A 15,497-nucleotide genomic window follows, 5' to 3' on the forward strand; every position below is an offset into this window, starting at 1 on the left:
CCAGCCTGGCCCAGCCCTGCCCAGTTTCCTGCTTCCTCCCCTCGCACTGCAGCTGGGGAGGCACCCAGGGCCCTGCTGCTTGCAGAGAGCCGCTGTGGTGTCCATGTGGCTCCCTCCTCCATCTCCAGGCCCCTGGGATCAGCCACACCAGCCCCTGCCCGCAGGTTAGGGGATCTCTCCCTCCCCTCCCTGGGAGCAGCCAGGGGGACCCTGCCATCCCTCTCCATGAACCTTCCTGTGGCCTGGAACTGCCCCCTCCTCCCAGCCCCCGCAGGTATCCTGGGCAGGCCCGGCCGGGCGTTCAGCCAACAACTGAAGAAACGGGCACGGATAAGCAGCACAGCTAACCCCAACGGCACCAGTGAGACCACGAAAATCGCCAGACTGGCTTACAAATCAGGAGATCCTTCCAAAAGATTTGCTTTTCCCCCTGCTTCCGCCCAGTGCGTGCGGGACTACCCCAGGGTTGCCTCCTCTTGCATCTGTAAGGGAAGGAAGAGGAGCTGGGGTCCTGCGGCAGGAGCTCTCCCAATCCTGCAAAGAGCCACTCCGGAGCAGGGCCCGTGGGTACTTGCCCGCCCACGCCACGGGGCAATCACTTGTTCCCATGCAGGACACTTTGCACCAGCGTGAAAAAGTCACTCGTCTCCCCTAAATGGTCCCCTGCCCCTGTTTGGAGGGGAGGGGGAACAACCGCATGGACCATTAAAGACTCGCTCACTGATGAGGAACATTACGCATGGAGCTGCACAAAATCAATGAATGCCCCCAACCTTTTGTGGCCCTACTATTGCCTCCCATCCTGCTGCGCTCCTGCCGGAAGCCCTCTCTCACGACGGGGGGGATGCAGAGGAAGATTTTGGGACCCGCAAGGGCCAGCGGAGCCCCTGGCCTGGGGCTGACAGCGATGTTTAACTAAAGTTAAACCTCACTCATGTCAATTCGTGAGAGCTGGAATGTCTAGAGGTGACTCCCGTGAAGCCATTGCTAACTGGGGGAGAATAGACCCAGCCCCCCTGCCCTAACCACTAGACTACTTCTCCCCTCCCAGAGCCAGGGATAGAACCCAGGAGTCCTGGCACCCACTCAGGGTTGTCACCCATCCAGCTTTTCCCAGGCTCATCGCTTTGTTGAGCTAGCTGTCCTGGGAAATCTGTCAGGGTCCTCAGTGCGTATGGACAGCTGTCCTGGCTCAGGACCATCCTACATGTACCTGAGATGTGGCAACCCTACTCCCAGTCCCTGCTGCATTAACTGCTAGACCCCACTCCCCTCTCAGAGTTGGGGATAGAACCCAGGAGTCCTGGCTTCCAACCCCCCTGCTCTAACCACTAGACCACACTCCCCTCCCTGAGCTGGGGAGAGAACCCAGGAGTCCTGGCTCCCACCCCACCCCGTTCTAACCACTAGACCTTACTCCCCTCCCAGAGCCAGGGATAGAACCCAGGAGTCCTGGCTTCCAACCCCCCTGCTCTAACCACTAGACCACACTCCCCTCCCAGAGCTGGGGACAGAACCCAGGAGTCCTGGCTCCTGGCCCCCCCCGTTCTAACCACTAGACCCCACTCCCCTCACAAAGCCAGGGATAGAACCCAGGAGTCCTGACTCCCAGCCCCCCTGCTCTAACCACTAGGCTGCCTTCTCACAGTCCCAGGACCACCAGCCTCCTATACGCAGTCCTGATCAAGCCCTTCATACCCTCAGGGTTAGGAACCTCCCCAGGACCAGACCCCAGACTTCCCCTCCCTGTGCATCATGGTGGTGGGGGATGGTGCCTCCCCCTTTCCCGAGGGATTGGAACAACCCCTTTTCTCCTGGGGCAATTACCAAGTGAAAAGCTGCCCCCTCCCCTCTCCAGCCCCTTGGCAACATCTCCCCATCCCTGGAGATTTGCTGCCCAATAATCCCCCAATCGAGAGCAGGAGATGCAGAGAAAATCAGCTTAGCTGGGATGGCCCGGCTTTGTGTGCCCCGCAATCAGGGCACAGATTATGTCTGGGCCGGGGCTGCCAGCTTCCTCCCCACCACCCAGCACCACCTGCTAATCTTCCATGTTTGACCTGAAAATGAAACCTAGCGGGGCTGGCACAGTGCATTTCCCGGGGGCTGTGGCTAAGTGCTGCAGAACAGAACCCAGGAGTCCTGGCTCCTAGACCCCCCCGCAGAAATCGGTACACTCCACCTGTCTCCCAGAGCCAGAAACAGAACCCAGGAGTCCTGACTTCCCACACTGCTGCTGAAACTACTACACTCCATAAGAACGGCCATACTGGGTCAGACCAAAGGTCCATCTAGCCCAGTGTCCTGTCTTATGACAGTGGCCAATGCCAGATGCCCCAGCGGGAATGAACAGAACAGGTGATCATCAACTGATCCATCCCCTGTCGCCCATTCCCAGCTTCTGACAAACAGAAGCTAGGGACACCATCCCTGCCCATCCTGGCTAATAGCCATTGATGGACCTATCTTTCAGGAACTTATCTAGTTCTTTTTTGAACCTTGTTATAGTCTTGGCCTTCACAACATCCTCTGGCAAAGAGTTCCACAGGTTGACTGTGCACTGTGGGAAGAAATACTTCCTTTTGTTTGTTTTAAACCTGTTTTTTTTTTGTTTGTTTGGATTTTGTCATTTTTTAAAATCTCAGTCTGTGTTGGACTTAACTATCTTGAGTAGTTTTGTATCGTCTGCAAATTTTGCCACCTCACTGTTCATCCCTTTTTCCAGATCATTTATGAATATGTTGAATAGGACTGGTCCAAGTACAGACCCCTGGGGGACACCACTATTTACTTCTCTCCATTTTGAAAACTGACCATTTATTCCTACCCTTTGTTTTCTGTCTTTTAACCAGTTACTGATCTATGAGAGCACCTTCCCTCTTATCCCATGACAGCTTACTTTGCTTAAGAGCCTTTGGTGAGGGACCTTGTGTGTGGGCATGATCTGTAAGTCCGTTACACCTTGTCAAAGGCTTTCTGAAAATCTAAGTACACTATATCCACTGGATCCCCCTTGTTGACCCCCTCAAAGAATTCTAATAGACTGGTGAGGCATGATTTCCCTTTACAAAAACCATGGTGACTCTTCCCCAACAAAGTGTGTTAATCTACCCGACTCCCAACCCAGAGCTGGGACCAGACCCCAGGAGTCTACCCACTCTAACCACTACACACCACTCCCCTCACAGATTCATAGATTCCAAGGCCAGAAGGAACCGCTGTGATCATCTTGTCTGACGTCTTGGATAACACAGGCCAGAACCCTGCCCAGAAACAACACCTGTTTGAACTAGAGCCGATCTTTACCACAGATCCAATCCTGCTTTAAACATTTCCAGGGATGGAGAAGCCACCAGGACCCTCGGTCAATTGTCCCAAGGGTTAATCGCACTCCCTACGCCTTATTTCCGGTCTAAATTTGTCCGGCTTCAACTCCCAGCCATTGGCTTGTGTTCAACCTTCACGAGATTGAAGAGCCATTATTAGATCCTTGTTCCCCATGTCGGCACTGATAGACGGGGACCAAGTCCCCCCTGACCCTTCTCTGTCAAGCTAAAAACACTGAGCTCCTGGAATCTCTCGCTCTAAGGCAGGTTTTCTAACCCTTCAGTTGTTCTCGGGGCTCTTCTCGGCAACTTATCAACATCCTTCTGGACCAGGATCCCAGCCACGGTCGCACCTGGGTCAAATCCAGAGGGAAAATCACCTCCCTGCTCCTCCCGAGATTCCCCTGTTCCTGCAGCCCAGGACGGTATTAGCCCTTTTGCCCACAACTAGAGACCACTTCCCTCCCAAGCCAGGAGTCCTAGTTCTGGAGGACTTTGCGTGCCCCAGCTCAGTTATGGGGGATGTGGCCTAGTACCCCCAAGGGGGTTGACCCGAATATGGCCTGGCTGTGGGGCTGTGGTCCTGCGCTGGCCTGGGGGGATGGGAGGTCCAGTTCGCTCCCGTCCCCTTGTCCGACAGCCTCCGTGTACCTCACGGCGGGGGTGCGGCAGGGCTAACCTCCCCGCCCCCACCGGTGGGTCTCAGTCCTGCCATGGAGGAAAGAGGGGGTGGAGCCACTCCCCACAGTAACTATCCTGGGGGGTCGGAGACGGAGGCAGTTTTCACAGGGATCTGGGTCGAAGGGGCGTCTCCCTTCAGCCTTGTGAGTGGGCGGGGCCTGGGTTCCCACCTGCTGCAGTACTCTCCACCCTCCACTTCTGAGGCCCCCTCCCCATAGTATGGGAGGGCCCTACACACACACACACACACACACAGGGATCCCACATGCCCTGCCACACGCAAGCCAGGATCCCACTGCCCAGAGCATGAGGGAGCTCGGCTCGTGGCAATGGGATGCACTGGGGAAGGCCAGGCAGGGGGGCCCTTTCCCCCCGGGCAGCGACGCCGGCCTGGCTGCCAGCCCGGTGCTGAATGGTCAGAGAGTCAGAGATGGTAAGGCCAGAAGGGACCAATCCGGCCACCTGCATTGCGCAGGCCAGAGAATCCCCCCAGTCGTTCCCAGATCCAGCCCAGATCTGATGGTCGAGCTAGAGCGGAGCCGTCCAATCTCAGCGTAAAGACTTCAAGTGATGGAAAATCCACTCCCATCTCTGGATCAGTCATTCCAATGGCTACTTTCCCTTCCCCCGGCTCAGTAACCGGCCTCCGCAGGGCCAGCGCCCTGCTCCCCTTCGCCATCCCCTGCTCACATACCCAACAGCCAAGCTGTCTGAGAGGGGGAAGCCGCCCCGGTGTAGTTGACATAAATCTACCCCAGCTAGTGCCCTTTGCCCACCTCCCCAGGACGGATCACAGGGGTCCGGAGCCCAGCCATCAAGGCAAACCTGGTCCTCTCCTGTCCAGCCGCCACAGCAGGAGAATATCACTGGGGGGAGAAGGTCCCAGCCTCCCGCCCCCCGCCTCAGTTATCAAACCCGTGATCTGCAGGATTCATGGAAGCCCCTGGCTCTCCTCACCTGGGTAGAAGTCCTTCGACTTGGAGAGCTTGATGGTGGCGCCCGTCTCTTTCTGCAGCTGGACAATGGTCTGTCCTCCTTTCCCGATGATGGAGCCGGCCGCATAGCTGGGGATCAGGACCTTGAGGAAATATTCGCCCTCTTCTGGAGGAGAGAGAGGAGAGAAGAGACCCATTAGCAATGCCGTGCCAGGATGGGGCGGCGGGGGGGGGGGGGAGATCAGCCCCCAACCAGAGCTCTGTGGGGCTAGACACCTCCTCTGGAGGCCCCCCACTTTTCCAAACCTGCCCACTGACTATTCCCTGGAAGGGTACTGCAGCATCTGACCTCACCCTGTAGCGTATCAGGCCATTACTGGGGAGTGCTGGAGTAATAACACCAGCAGTGCTTAGCTCTTAACCAGGCTTTTCATCTGTCAGTTTCAAAATACTCTCCAGTTCCATTGCCCCCATTTCACAGCAGTGGAAACTGAGGCCCAGGAAGGGACTGGCCGTAAGCGGTTGCCGTTGCGGTACCTGGCCACTAGTGGGAGACAAGCCCACCCATGCACTTAACCAGCATGTTGCATTTGGGCCCGGTGCTGTATAAACACATCACAAAGAGAGATGCTGCTGTCGACTCATTGGGAAGGTGGGGCGGGAGCATGCTCCCAGCTATAGACTAATGATAACTAGCTCTTTCTTCAGTAGAGCTCAAAACGCTTTACAAAGGAGGGCAGCATCATTGTCCCCATAGTACAGATGGGGAAACTGAGGCATGGGGGAGGGAAGTGACTTCCCTAAGGTCTCCCAGCAGGGAGGAGAAGCCAGGTTTCTTGCATACCAGTCCTGTGCTCTACCCACTAGCTCACACTGCCTCAATAAGCGCTATGCACCCATGCTGATGTTGTCTTCTCTGGGATGGGGGAAAACAGCGAGATCCGCTGACGCCACACAGGATAGTTACTTTGGGGGCAGGGCATGAGCCGTGATGCCCCACTCAAGCACGAGGTCAGGGTCTGTATTGCTACCCGCATCCCGGAAACCTTAGCGGCAACTCAGTTCGTTCCTTTATGCCCATCACCCCAGCCTCTGGGCACACGCCAGCCCAGTCTCCCCACCAGAAACACGGCTCATTAACGAAGGATGCAGAGTGAAGAATTCTCGCCTGATGTGGGGGGCTGGGCGTGGGGGAATCAAATAAAGTCAGCATCTAGTAAAAAGCTAAACTACCTCGGAACTTAGGACACAGGACTGGATGAGCCGCTCCCACTCCAATATGTTTCTAGAGCAGGGGTAGGCAACCTATGGCACGGGTGCCGAAGGCGGCACGTGAGCTGATTTTCAATGGCACTCACACTGCCCGGGTCCTGGACACCGGTCCGGGGGGCTCTGCATTTTAATTTAATTTTAAATGAAGCTTCTTACACATTTTAAAAACCTTATTTACTTTACACACAACAATAGTTTAGTTCTATATTATAGACTTATAGAAAGAAACCTTCTAAAAACGTTCAAATGTATTACTGGCACACGAAACCTTAAATTAAAGTGAATAAATGAAGACTCGGCACAGCACTTCTGAAAGGTTGCCGACCCCTGTTCTAGAGAGCAATCGGCAGGGCCGGCTCCAGGGTTTTGGCCGCCCCAAGCAGCCAAACAAACAAAAAAGCCGCGATCGCGATCTGCGGTGGCAATTCGGCGGGAGGTCCTTCGCTCGGAGCAGGAGCGAGGGACTGACCACCGAATTGCCGCCGAACAGCTGGACTTGCCGCCCCTGTCCGAAGTGGCCGCCCCAAGCACCTGCTTGGTACGCTGGTGCCTGGAGCCGGCCCTGGCAATTGGATTCCCTCTTGGCCTGCGTTGTAGGCTAAACAAGCCCAGCTCTTTCAGTCTTCTCTCGCGAGATCAGCTCACCAGTCCCCTGATCGGCCTAGTAGCCCTGCTCTGCACCTGCTCCAGTGGGAACTCCTCTGTCTCGAACAGTGCTGGACACAGTCCCTGCCTCTCCATTGTGCTCGTGAACATTTCAGCTGGAGCGGCTCCATGGTGGCTTTTCTCCCCCACCCAGAATGTTGCTCTCTGAAATAGCTGCAGATTTGAGGCAGCTGGTGCTGGGGCGAATGATCGAGGGGCCACGTGCAAATGACTCTCTGCTTTGCACCACCCTCTGGTAGGTTGCGTGTGCAACGCACGTGCGCGTGACGAGATGTGTAATACTCGCGCAGCTGTACTCTCACCACAGCAGCAAGTGGGTATAAATGACGCACATGGATATTGGGGGTGTCATTATAGGTTCGGAGGCCAGAAGGGACTATTCGATCAGTGGCTCTCAGCCTTTCCAGACTACTGTACCCCTCTCAGGAGGTGGATTTGTCTGGTGTGCCCCCGAGTTACTTAAAAACAACTTGCTTACAAAATCAGAACATAAAAATCCCAAAGTGTCACAGCCACACTAGAATTGACCAATTGCTTCCTTTCTCATTTTCCCCATCTAATTATAAAATAAATGGATTGGAATAGAAATATTGTCCTTACATTTCAGTGCGTAGTACATAGAGCGGTATAAACCAGCCATTGTCTGTCTGACATTTTAGTTGGTACTGACTTCGCTCGTGCTTCTTATGTAGCCTGTTGTAAAACGAGGCAAATATCTCCATGAGCTGATGTACCCCCTGGAAGACCTCTGCGTACCCCCAGGGGGACGTGTACCCCTGGTTGAGAACCACTAATTTGGATAATCTCATCCAATCTCTTGCATTATGCAGGCCATAGAATCCACCCAGTGATTCCTACACTGAGCCCAGATCTGGTGGTCGAGCTAGAGTAGAGATTTTAGAAAGAGACTCCAGGCCTCCAAGCGACGGAGAAATCCCCTTGTCCCTGGGTCTGCAGTTACACAAGTGAATTCCCCTGCCTGGGTAAAGTGTGCCCCGTATTTCCGGTGTGAACTTCCCTCACATCTGCTGCAGCCATTAGCTCCCGTTCTGCCTCTGTCACTGATAACACAGAGTGCAATCCAGCCACCTGCAGGGGGCCACAGGCATCATGGCAGCCAGCGATCAAGGCCTGCAAAGCGGCTTAGGGATTTGAGTTTTCGATTCCTGCTCGCTGTCGTGAGGTTACTCTCCTCGCTCAAGGTTAACGGTGCCAAGAACTGGCCACTGAAATCCCATAGGGAAATTACAGCCCGTGTGGATACTGTATGTGTGTCTTCAGTGCATGGGTGCGCATATGTATTGAGTGTGTGTTGAGTGTGCATGTGTGTGTATTGAGCGTGTCTGTATGTATTGCATGTGATCGTATATGTGTGGATTGAGTGTGTGCGTGTATTGAGTGTGCATTGCATGTGATTGTATATGTGTGTATTGAGTGCATGTGTGTTGAGTGTGATATATTGTGCATACATTGTATGCCTGTCTTTTTATAGGAGACATCTGATGAGCCAATCAGGATGCAGAGAGCTGTATAGTTGGCTACTCGACTTCACTTAACTCTAGTATTGGCTGCTGGGGACCCAATCAGGACGCAGCCTCTGGCCGCGCAAGCCAATTGGCTAGCACTGTCCCAGGGCTTGGCCCCGCTGAGCTTTGAGGCCTAGGACAAGAGGAAAACCCAGAGTGGCTGGCCTGGTGCTCTCCTCGTTAACGAGGCCCTTCAGTCCCACACAGCTAAAGGCACAGCTAAAGCCATCGTCCCCCAATCTGCCTGGGGCCTCCTCCCCTCTAGCCTGGACCAGCAGCTCCCAGATCTGATGGTCCATGCAGAATGGGCTGCTCCCACGGTGCCAACTAAGCACCCATCATCCCAGCTACTCATTAAACAATTTCCTTATTACTATTCCAGGTTAGCATAATGACCCCCTCTCCCCCTCCGAGTCATCATCAGGCTTCGGATTCGGGGACCACAACACGGCCCTCTGCCACTTCGGCTAAGGGAGTCGCTCCACAACTGGCAGCAGTAGCAGGTTGTTATATAGATCGTCCAGTAGAAGAGGGGGGCGTAGCACATGCCTGGTCGCTGGGTTACAACAGCCACTGCTGTGGCTGACTCTGGGGTGTGAAGCGGATTATCAATCGGAGGGAAGGCGTGCCATGAGGCCACCAATGGGAGGGGAGGCATGGCCATGAGGCCACCAATGGGAAGGGAGGAGCGGCACAGCCCACCAAGACATCTCTTTGGAGCTGAGGTCCACACTGGGGATCGGCCATGCCAGTGCAGCCACTGAAACCTGCAATGGACTGGCCGGGAGCACAGGAATTAATGTCCCACCACAGGCCCATCTAGCTTGGCGTCCCATCTCCCACAGTGGCCACCACCTGCAGCTGAGGGAGAAACCCCCTGGCAGGCAATTGTGAGATAACCTGAACTCAGGGCTCATGGCCCAGGAAGAGGGAGGGGCTGTTCCCATTATCCAGGCCAGTGTCTGGAATCCTGCTGCACTCCTGGCCCCAACTGCATCCAGTGGCAGGGAGTTCCACAGACAGAGGGAGGGAAGGACTGGTGGACACAGAGATGGACAGAAACACGTGCTACAAGCCGGCAGGTCAAAGCTCCGTTGTTCTGTTACCTCCCTGAGCCTCCAGTTAGAACATAAGAACCGCCATACAGGGCCAGACCAATGGGCCATCTGTCTCTGACAGTGACCAGTGCGAGGTGCTGAAGAGGGAATGAACAGAACATGGCAATTACTGAGTGATCCATCCCCTGATGCCCATTCCCAGCTTCTGTCAGTCAGAGGCTTAGGGACACCCAGAGCATGGGGTTGCGTCCTGTGACCATCTTGGCTAATAGCCATTGATGGACCCATCCTCCGTGAACTTATCTCATTCCTTTCTGAACCCTGTTATAGTTTTGCCTGTCACAACATCCCCTGGCAAGGAGTTCCACAGGTTGACTCTGCATTGTGTGAAGAAATACTTCCTTTTGTTTGTTTTAAACCTGCTGCCTATTAATATCATTGGGTGACCCCTGGTTCTTGTGTTATGAGAAGGAGTAAATAACCCTTCCCTAGTCACTTTCTCCACACCAGTCATGATTTCATAGACTTCCTTAGTCGTTTCTCTTCAGAGCTGAACAGTCCCCGTCTTTCTAATCTCTCCTCATGTGGAATTGGTTCCATCCCCTAATCACTTCTGTTGCCCTTCTCTGAACCTTTCCAATTCGAATATATCCTTTTTGAGATGGGGCGACCAGAAGTGCCCGCAGGATTCAAGATGTGGGCGTACCATGGATTTACATAGTGGCGTTATGATACTTTCTCTCTTGTTATCTACCCCTTTCCAAATGGTTCCCAATATTCTGTTCACTTTTTTGACTGCCCCAGCACACTGAGTGGATGTTTTCAGAGAACTACCCACGATGACGCCAAGATCTCTTTCTCGAGTGGTAACAGCAAATTTAGACCCCATCATTTTGTATGCATAGTTGGGATTAAGTTTTCCCATGTGCATCACTTTGCATTTATCGACACTGAATTTCATCTGCCATTGAGTTGCCCGCTCGCCCAGAGAGTTCTCCTGGCCCTGCCTCTCCTCTGGACTCTCTCCAGTTTATCCACATTTTCCCTAAAGTGCGGCATCCAGAATTGGACACGGGACTCCAGCTCAGGCCTCCCCAGTGCCGAGCAGAGCGGGACACTCCTGTTAATGCCCCCAGAATGATATTAGCCCTTTCAGCAGCTGTGTCACTTCATTGGCTCAGATTCAATTCGTGATCCGCCATCACCCCAGCTCCTTTCCAGCACCGCTTTCTCCTAGCCAGTTAGTCCCTCTTTGTATCTGGGCATTTGATTTTTCCTTCCCCACTGCAGTACTTTGTACTTGTCTGGATTGAATTTCATCTTGTTCATTTCAGACCAATTCTCCTATTTGTCAAGGTCGTTTTGAATTCTAATCCTGTCCCCTCCTCCTCCCCCCGCCCCAAAGTGCTTGCAAACCTCCTCCCCCACAGCTTGGTGTCATAGGCAAACTTTATAAGCATCCTCACAGCTGCTTTTTGAGTACGATCCTTCAACCAGCTGTGCACCCACCTCACAGTCATTTCATCTAGAGCCACCTTTCCCTACTTTGCTAATGAGAATGCCGTGAAGGGAGTGTGTCAAAACCCATCCTAAAACCAAGATATATCCAGTGGTGGATTAGCCACTGGGCTGACAGGGCCCGTGCCCAGGGGCCCTGGCCAATTTGGGGGCCCTGGAAAAAAATCCACTGCTGGCCAATGGAAGCCCGGAGCCCCAGAAGAAGCAACAGGCAGATGGGGGAAGCCCCTTGCCCTGACCCCTCTCCTACTGGCAGAAGCGCTGGGTGGACAAGCCGGGGCAGGGGAAGCCACAACCCTGGTAGCAGTGCCAGGCAGGCAGGGAGGGGCAGGGGAAGTCCCTGCACCCTGCCCCCACTCCTCAGCAAAAGGGCAGGGTGGGGGAGGCCCCCACACCTCGACCCTGCTCCCCAGTAGAAGTGCCGGGCGGTTGGGGCAGGGGAAGCCCCAGCGCCCTGACCCCGCTCCCTGGCAGAAGCACCGGGCAAAGCCCCAGCGGTCGGATCCAGCGGCACCCCTGGGACTAAAGGAGCTCTCGCTCCCTGCTGCGGCCAGGGGCCATGGCGGTGGGGACAGAGCTTCTCCGGTCTTGGGGGGCAAAAAGGAGCAAACAGGTGTGTGGTGTGGGGGCGGAATGGGACAGGATCATGCGTGGAACAGGGGTGGGACCGTGGGGGGGAAGGGGCAGAATGGGGTGGGGCCATGGGCGGGGCTGCAGGCAGAAGGGGCGGGATCATAGGCAGAAGGAGAGGGGAGGGCCTCCCGCACTTGCTCTGACCCAGGGTCCCGCTGCGTCCCCCATCCACTAGGCCCGTAACCCCGTCAAAGAAGGGAATTATGTTTGTTTGGCATGATTAGTTCATAGTGGCTATTCCTTCTAACCCTATTGTCCTCCAGGTGTGAACAAATGGATTGTTTAATCCTTGGTTCCAGTAACTTTCCCAGTTTCAAAGCTAGTCTGGTCTATAATTCCCCGGGCCCCCCTTTGTTCCCCCTTTTAAAGCTAGGTTCTATGTTCGCTATTCTCCAGCCCTTTGGGACTTCACCCGCGCTCGTGAGTTCTCCAAGATAATTGCTAACGGTTCTGAGATTCAGCTTCAGCTTTGAAGTGCCCTCGGGTGAATGTCATCAGACCCTGCCAGCTTGAATTCATCTACCTTATTTCAATATTCGTAACCTGTTCTTTCCCTGTTGTGGCTGGAATTCCTTCCCCCTGCTTGTGACTATGAATTGTGCTGAGTATCGGGTGGTCACTGTTAACCTTTTTAGTGAAGATGGAAGCAAAATAGGCATTAAACACCTCTCCCTTCTTGATGTCGTCCATTATTAGCTCTCCTTCCTCTCTAAGCAGAGGATTTGCACTTTCCTATGGCTCTCTCTTGCCCCTAATGCATTTAAAGAACCTCTTCTTATTGCCTCTGATGTCCCTTGCTAGGAGATACCCATTTTGTCCCTTAGCCTTCCGGATTTTGTCCCTGCGTGATTGTGCTTTCTTTTGTACTCCTCCTTAGGAATCTGTCCATGTTTCCACTTCTTGGCGGATTCCTTTTTGATTTCCAGGGCATTAAAGTGCTCCTGATGGAGCCCTACTGGCCTTCCTCGCTTTCCTTTGCAGTGGCACAGTTGGCAGTTGTGCGTTTAATATTGTCTCATTGAGCAGGCACCAGCTCTCCTGACCTCTTTTACCCCTTAGTTTTCCTTCCCAAGAGACCTCACCGACCAGCTCTCTGAGGTTGTTAAGAAATGTTGTTTGGAAGTCTACCATCCTTATTCTCACTCACTCCTTGCCTTCTTTGGAATCATTCAATCTATCATTTCACGGACACTTTCACCCAAGCTGTCCTCCACCTTCAGATTTGCTACCAGTTCCTCCAAGAGCTGCCCTCCAGTTACGTCCTCCACTCTCTGAAACAAGTCGCTGTCCCCGGTGCAGTCCGAGAACTTATTGGAGAGTTTGCCGTGTGACTTTCCCAGCAGTGGTCTGGGTAGTTAAAGTCCCCCGTTACTACCAGGTCTTGTGTTTTGGATACTCCACCATCCACCTCTATAGTAGACCTCGACCGTGACGTCACCCCAATTTTTTCCCCTTATAAGCTAGAAGCCTCCTAGTTCTGCTACTTGGAAGTATCTGGAGAATGCCCTGGTCCTTCCACCCAGCCCCAGATATCTGCAGGGCTGTGATCACCTGTCTCCCAGCCACCAGCAGGGCCCATGCCAGCCCCTGTCCAGAACACCACTCAGAGCTGAGACTCTGGGGCCCATACAGGGGGTGCAGATGCAAGACCTCATGTCGCCCATCCCCCAGCAGGTGTCTGCCCCGCTCTGAGATGCTGGCACATCTCCAGCTCAAGCCTCCCTGAGCTGCCACAGAGCCGGCTTGACGGGGCGGCTTCTCAGCCCAAATCCACTTAAAGAGGCACCTCTGGGGTAGATTAAGCCAGTTAAGTCATTACAGGAGGCAATGGATTCCAAGCCGATCCTCACAGAGCCCTGGCCACGGACCGGGACCCCCCGCTCCGCGTCAAGGGGAACCCTGATCCCTGGGAGATTTGAACCTGAATCCGCCCCTCCCCCAGGATTTAGAGGCCTCCTGATTGGGGTTCTGCCATGTCAGGTCAAGGATCCTAGGTCAATATCGTTGGGCGCCAGCCCTGGCCTGTGGAGAGCACTGACACCAGCCCCAGTTGGAGGGAGCGGGCCTCAGAACCACCACTCAGCACAGAAGCTTTAAGAAACCCAACGCTTAGCCCCAGAGGCAGGATGGAGGCAGGGGAGACAGATTAGGGCCACTGTCCCTTTAAGGCCTGGGCCCACACCCCTCTGGGTGTGCAAGGTACATCCCAAGAAGGAACTTTCAGGTCAGGACTGGTTAGAGCCAGGGGGCCTGGGAGTGAGGACTCCTGGGTCCTAGTCCCTGCCACTGTGCAGGTGGTCAGGCACCCCTGATATTTTTCAGCCCCCCTCAATTTGTTTTAAGCAAAGGCACCATATTCCGATTACACGGGGGGAAGTGCAGGCGTGTGTGGGGAGGTGGGTTGGAGTTTCTGCTCATCATTAATAGGGCTATTATGGGAGCTCCTAGAGTTCAGGGCCCCCTAGTGTCAGGCACTGCCCAGACACACAGTAACCCACAGGAGCTGGAACTGGGGTGCTGGGGGTGCCGAGGCTTGAAGTGCTTTCCATTATATACAGGGTTTACAGTTTGGTTCAATGGCTCTCAGCATCCCTACTATACAAATTGTTCCAGCGTCCCTGCAGGAACCGAGATCAGGGCCCCGTTGGGCCAGGTGCTGCCCAGACACACAGTGACCGAGATCGGGGTCCCGTCGCGCCAGGTGCTGCCCAGACACACAGTGACCGAGATCAGGGCCCCGTCGCGCCAAGCGCTGCACAGACACACAGTGACCGAGATCAGGGCCCCGTCGCGCCAGGCGCTGCACAGACACACGGTGACTGAGATCAGGGCCCCGTCGAGCCGGGCGCTGCCCAGACACACAGTGACCGAGATCAGGGCCCCGTCGCGCCGGGCGCTGCCCAGACACAGAGTGACCGAGATCAGGGCCCCGTCGCGCCGGGCGCTGCACAGACACACAGTGACCGAGATCAGGGCCCCGTCGGGCCGGGCGCTGCCCAGACACACAGTGACCGAGATCAGGGCCCCGTCGGGCCGGGCGCTGCCCAGACACACAGTGACCGAGATCAGGGCCCCATCGTGCCGGGCACTGCCCAGACACACAGTGACCGAGATCAGGGCCCCGTCGTGCTAGGCGCTGCACAGACACACAGTGACCGAGATCAGGGCCCCGTCGCGCCAGGCACTGCCCAGACACACAGTGACCGAGATTGGAGTCCCGTCGCGCCAGGCGCTGCACAGACACACAGTGACTGAGATCAGGGCCCTGTCACGCCAGGTGCTGCCCAGACACACAGTGACTGAGATCAGAGCCCCACAAATCCCGACCAGAGGGTCCCCCTGACTCACTGCTACCTGCTGGGACAGACAGGCAGACCCAGACCTGGGATCTGTCCATGCTACACGTCAACCCCCTTCTGAAGGGCCTGTGCCACCACGGCTGAACCAGTGCGCACCGGGAATCCTGCCACCCCTCCAGTGCCCAGCACCGCTGCCCGCAGTGCATGGGCTGAGGGAAACCGCCCAGCCCATCCTGGGGGGAGTAGTTGGACCAGCCTCGCTGCTGGGCAGAGCCCCAGAGCAAAGGCTTTTGGGAAATTCCCCCAGTGCATCATTGGCGAGCATGGCCCAGGTGGGCCCCATGGACCCCCCAGCCAGTCTGGATGGACCCAGGCTCAAGGCTGCCCTTGATGCTGGTTCTGTGGGCCGAGCTGGTCTCAGCCCCAGGGGATGGGAACTGGGAGCTCTGGCTGATCCCAGCTGGGCTGGGGGATCCTTGCTCCAGGGCCCCGTGCCCGCCTCGCTCACCTTCCAGCCCTTGGCTTTGATCCTCCTTGCCCAGGGTCACCAGCCGACCCCACCACCTCACTGCAAACCAGGCCA

At 55.3% G+C, this 15,497-nt stretch overlaps 1 protein-coding gene across 1 annotated transcript in view; it reads right to left on the bottom strand.

Annotated features, from left to right (window-relative positions):
- The window catches only part of NOVA2 (NOVA alternative splicing regulator 2), a 32,675-nt gene that overhangs the window by 14,636 nt on the left and 2,542 nt on the right, over nucleotides 1–15,497 (bottom strand). Inside the window, exon 2 of the mRNA XM_054009737.1 lies at nucleotides 4,965–5,108. Within this exon, the coding sequence (XP_053865712.1) occupies nucleotides 4,965–5,108 (144 nt within the window). The remainder of the gene's footprint in view (nucleotides 1–4,964; nucleotides 5,109–15,497) is intronic.

Source organism: Malaclemys terrapin, chromosome 20, assembly GCF_027887155.1.
Source record: "Malaclemys terrapin pileata isolate rMalTer1 chromosome 20, rMalTer1.hap1, whole genome shotgun sequence".
Classification (NCBI taxonomy): Eukaryota; Metazoa; Chordata; order Testudines; family Emydidae; genus Malaclemys; species Malaclemys terrapin.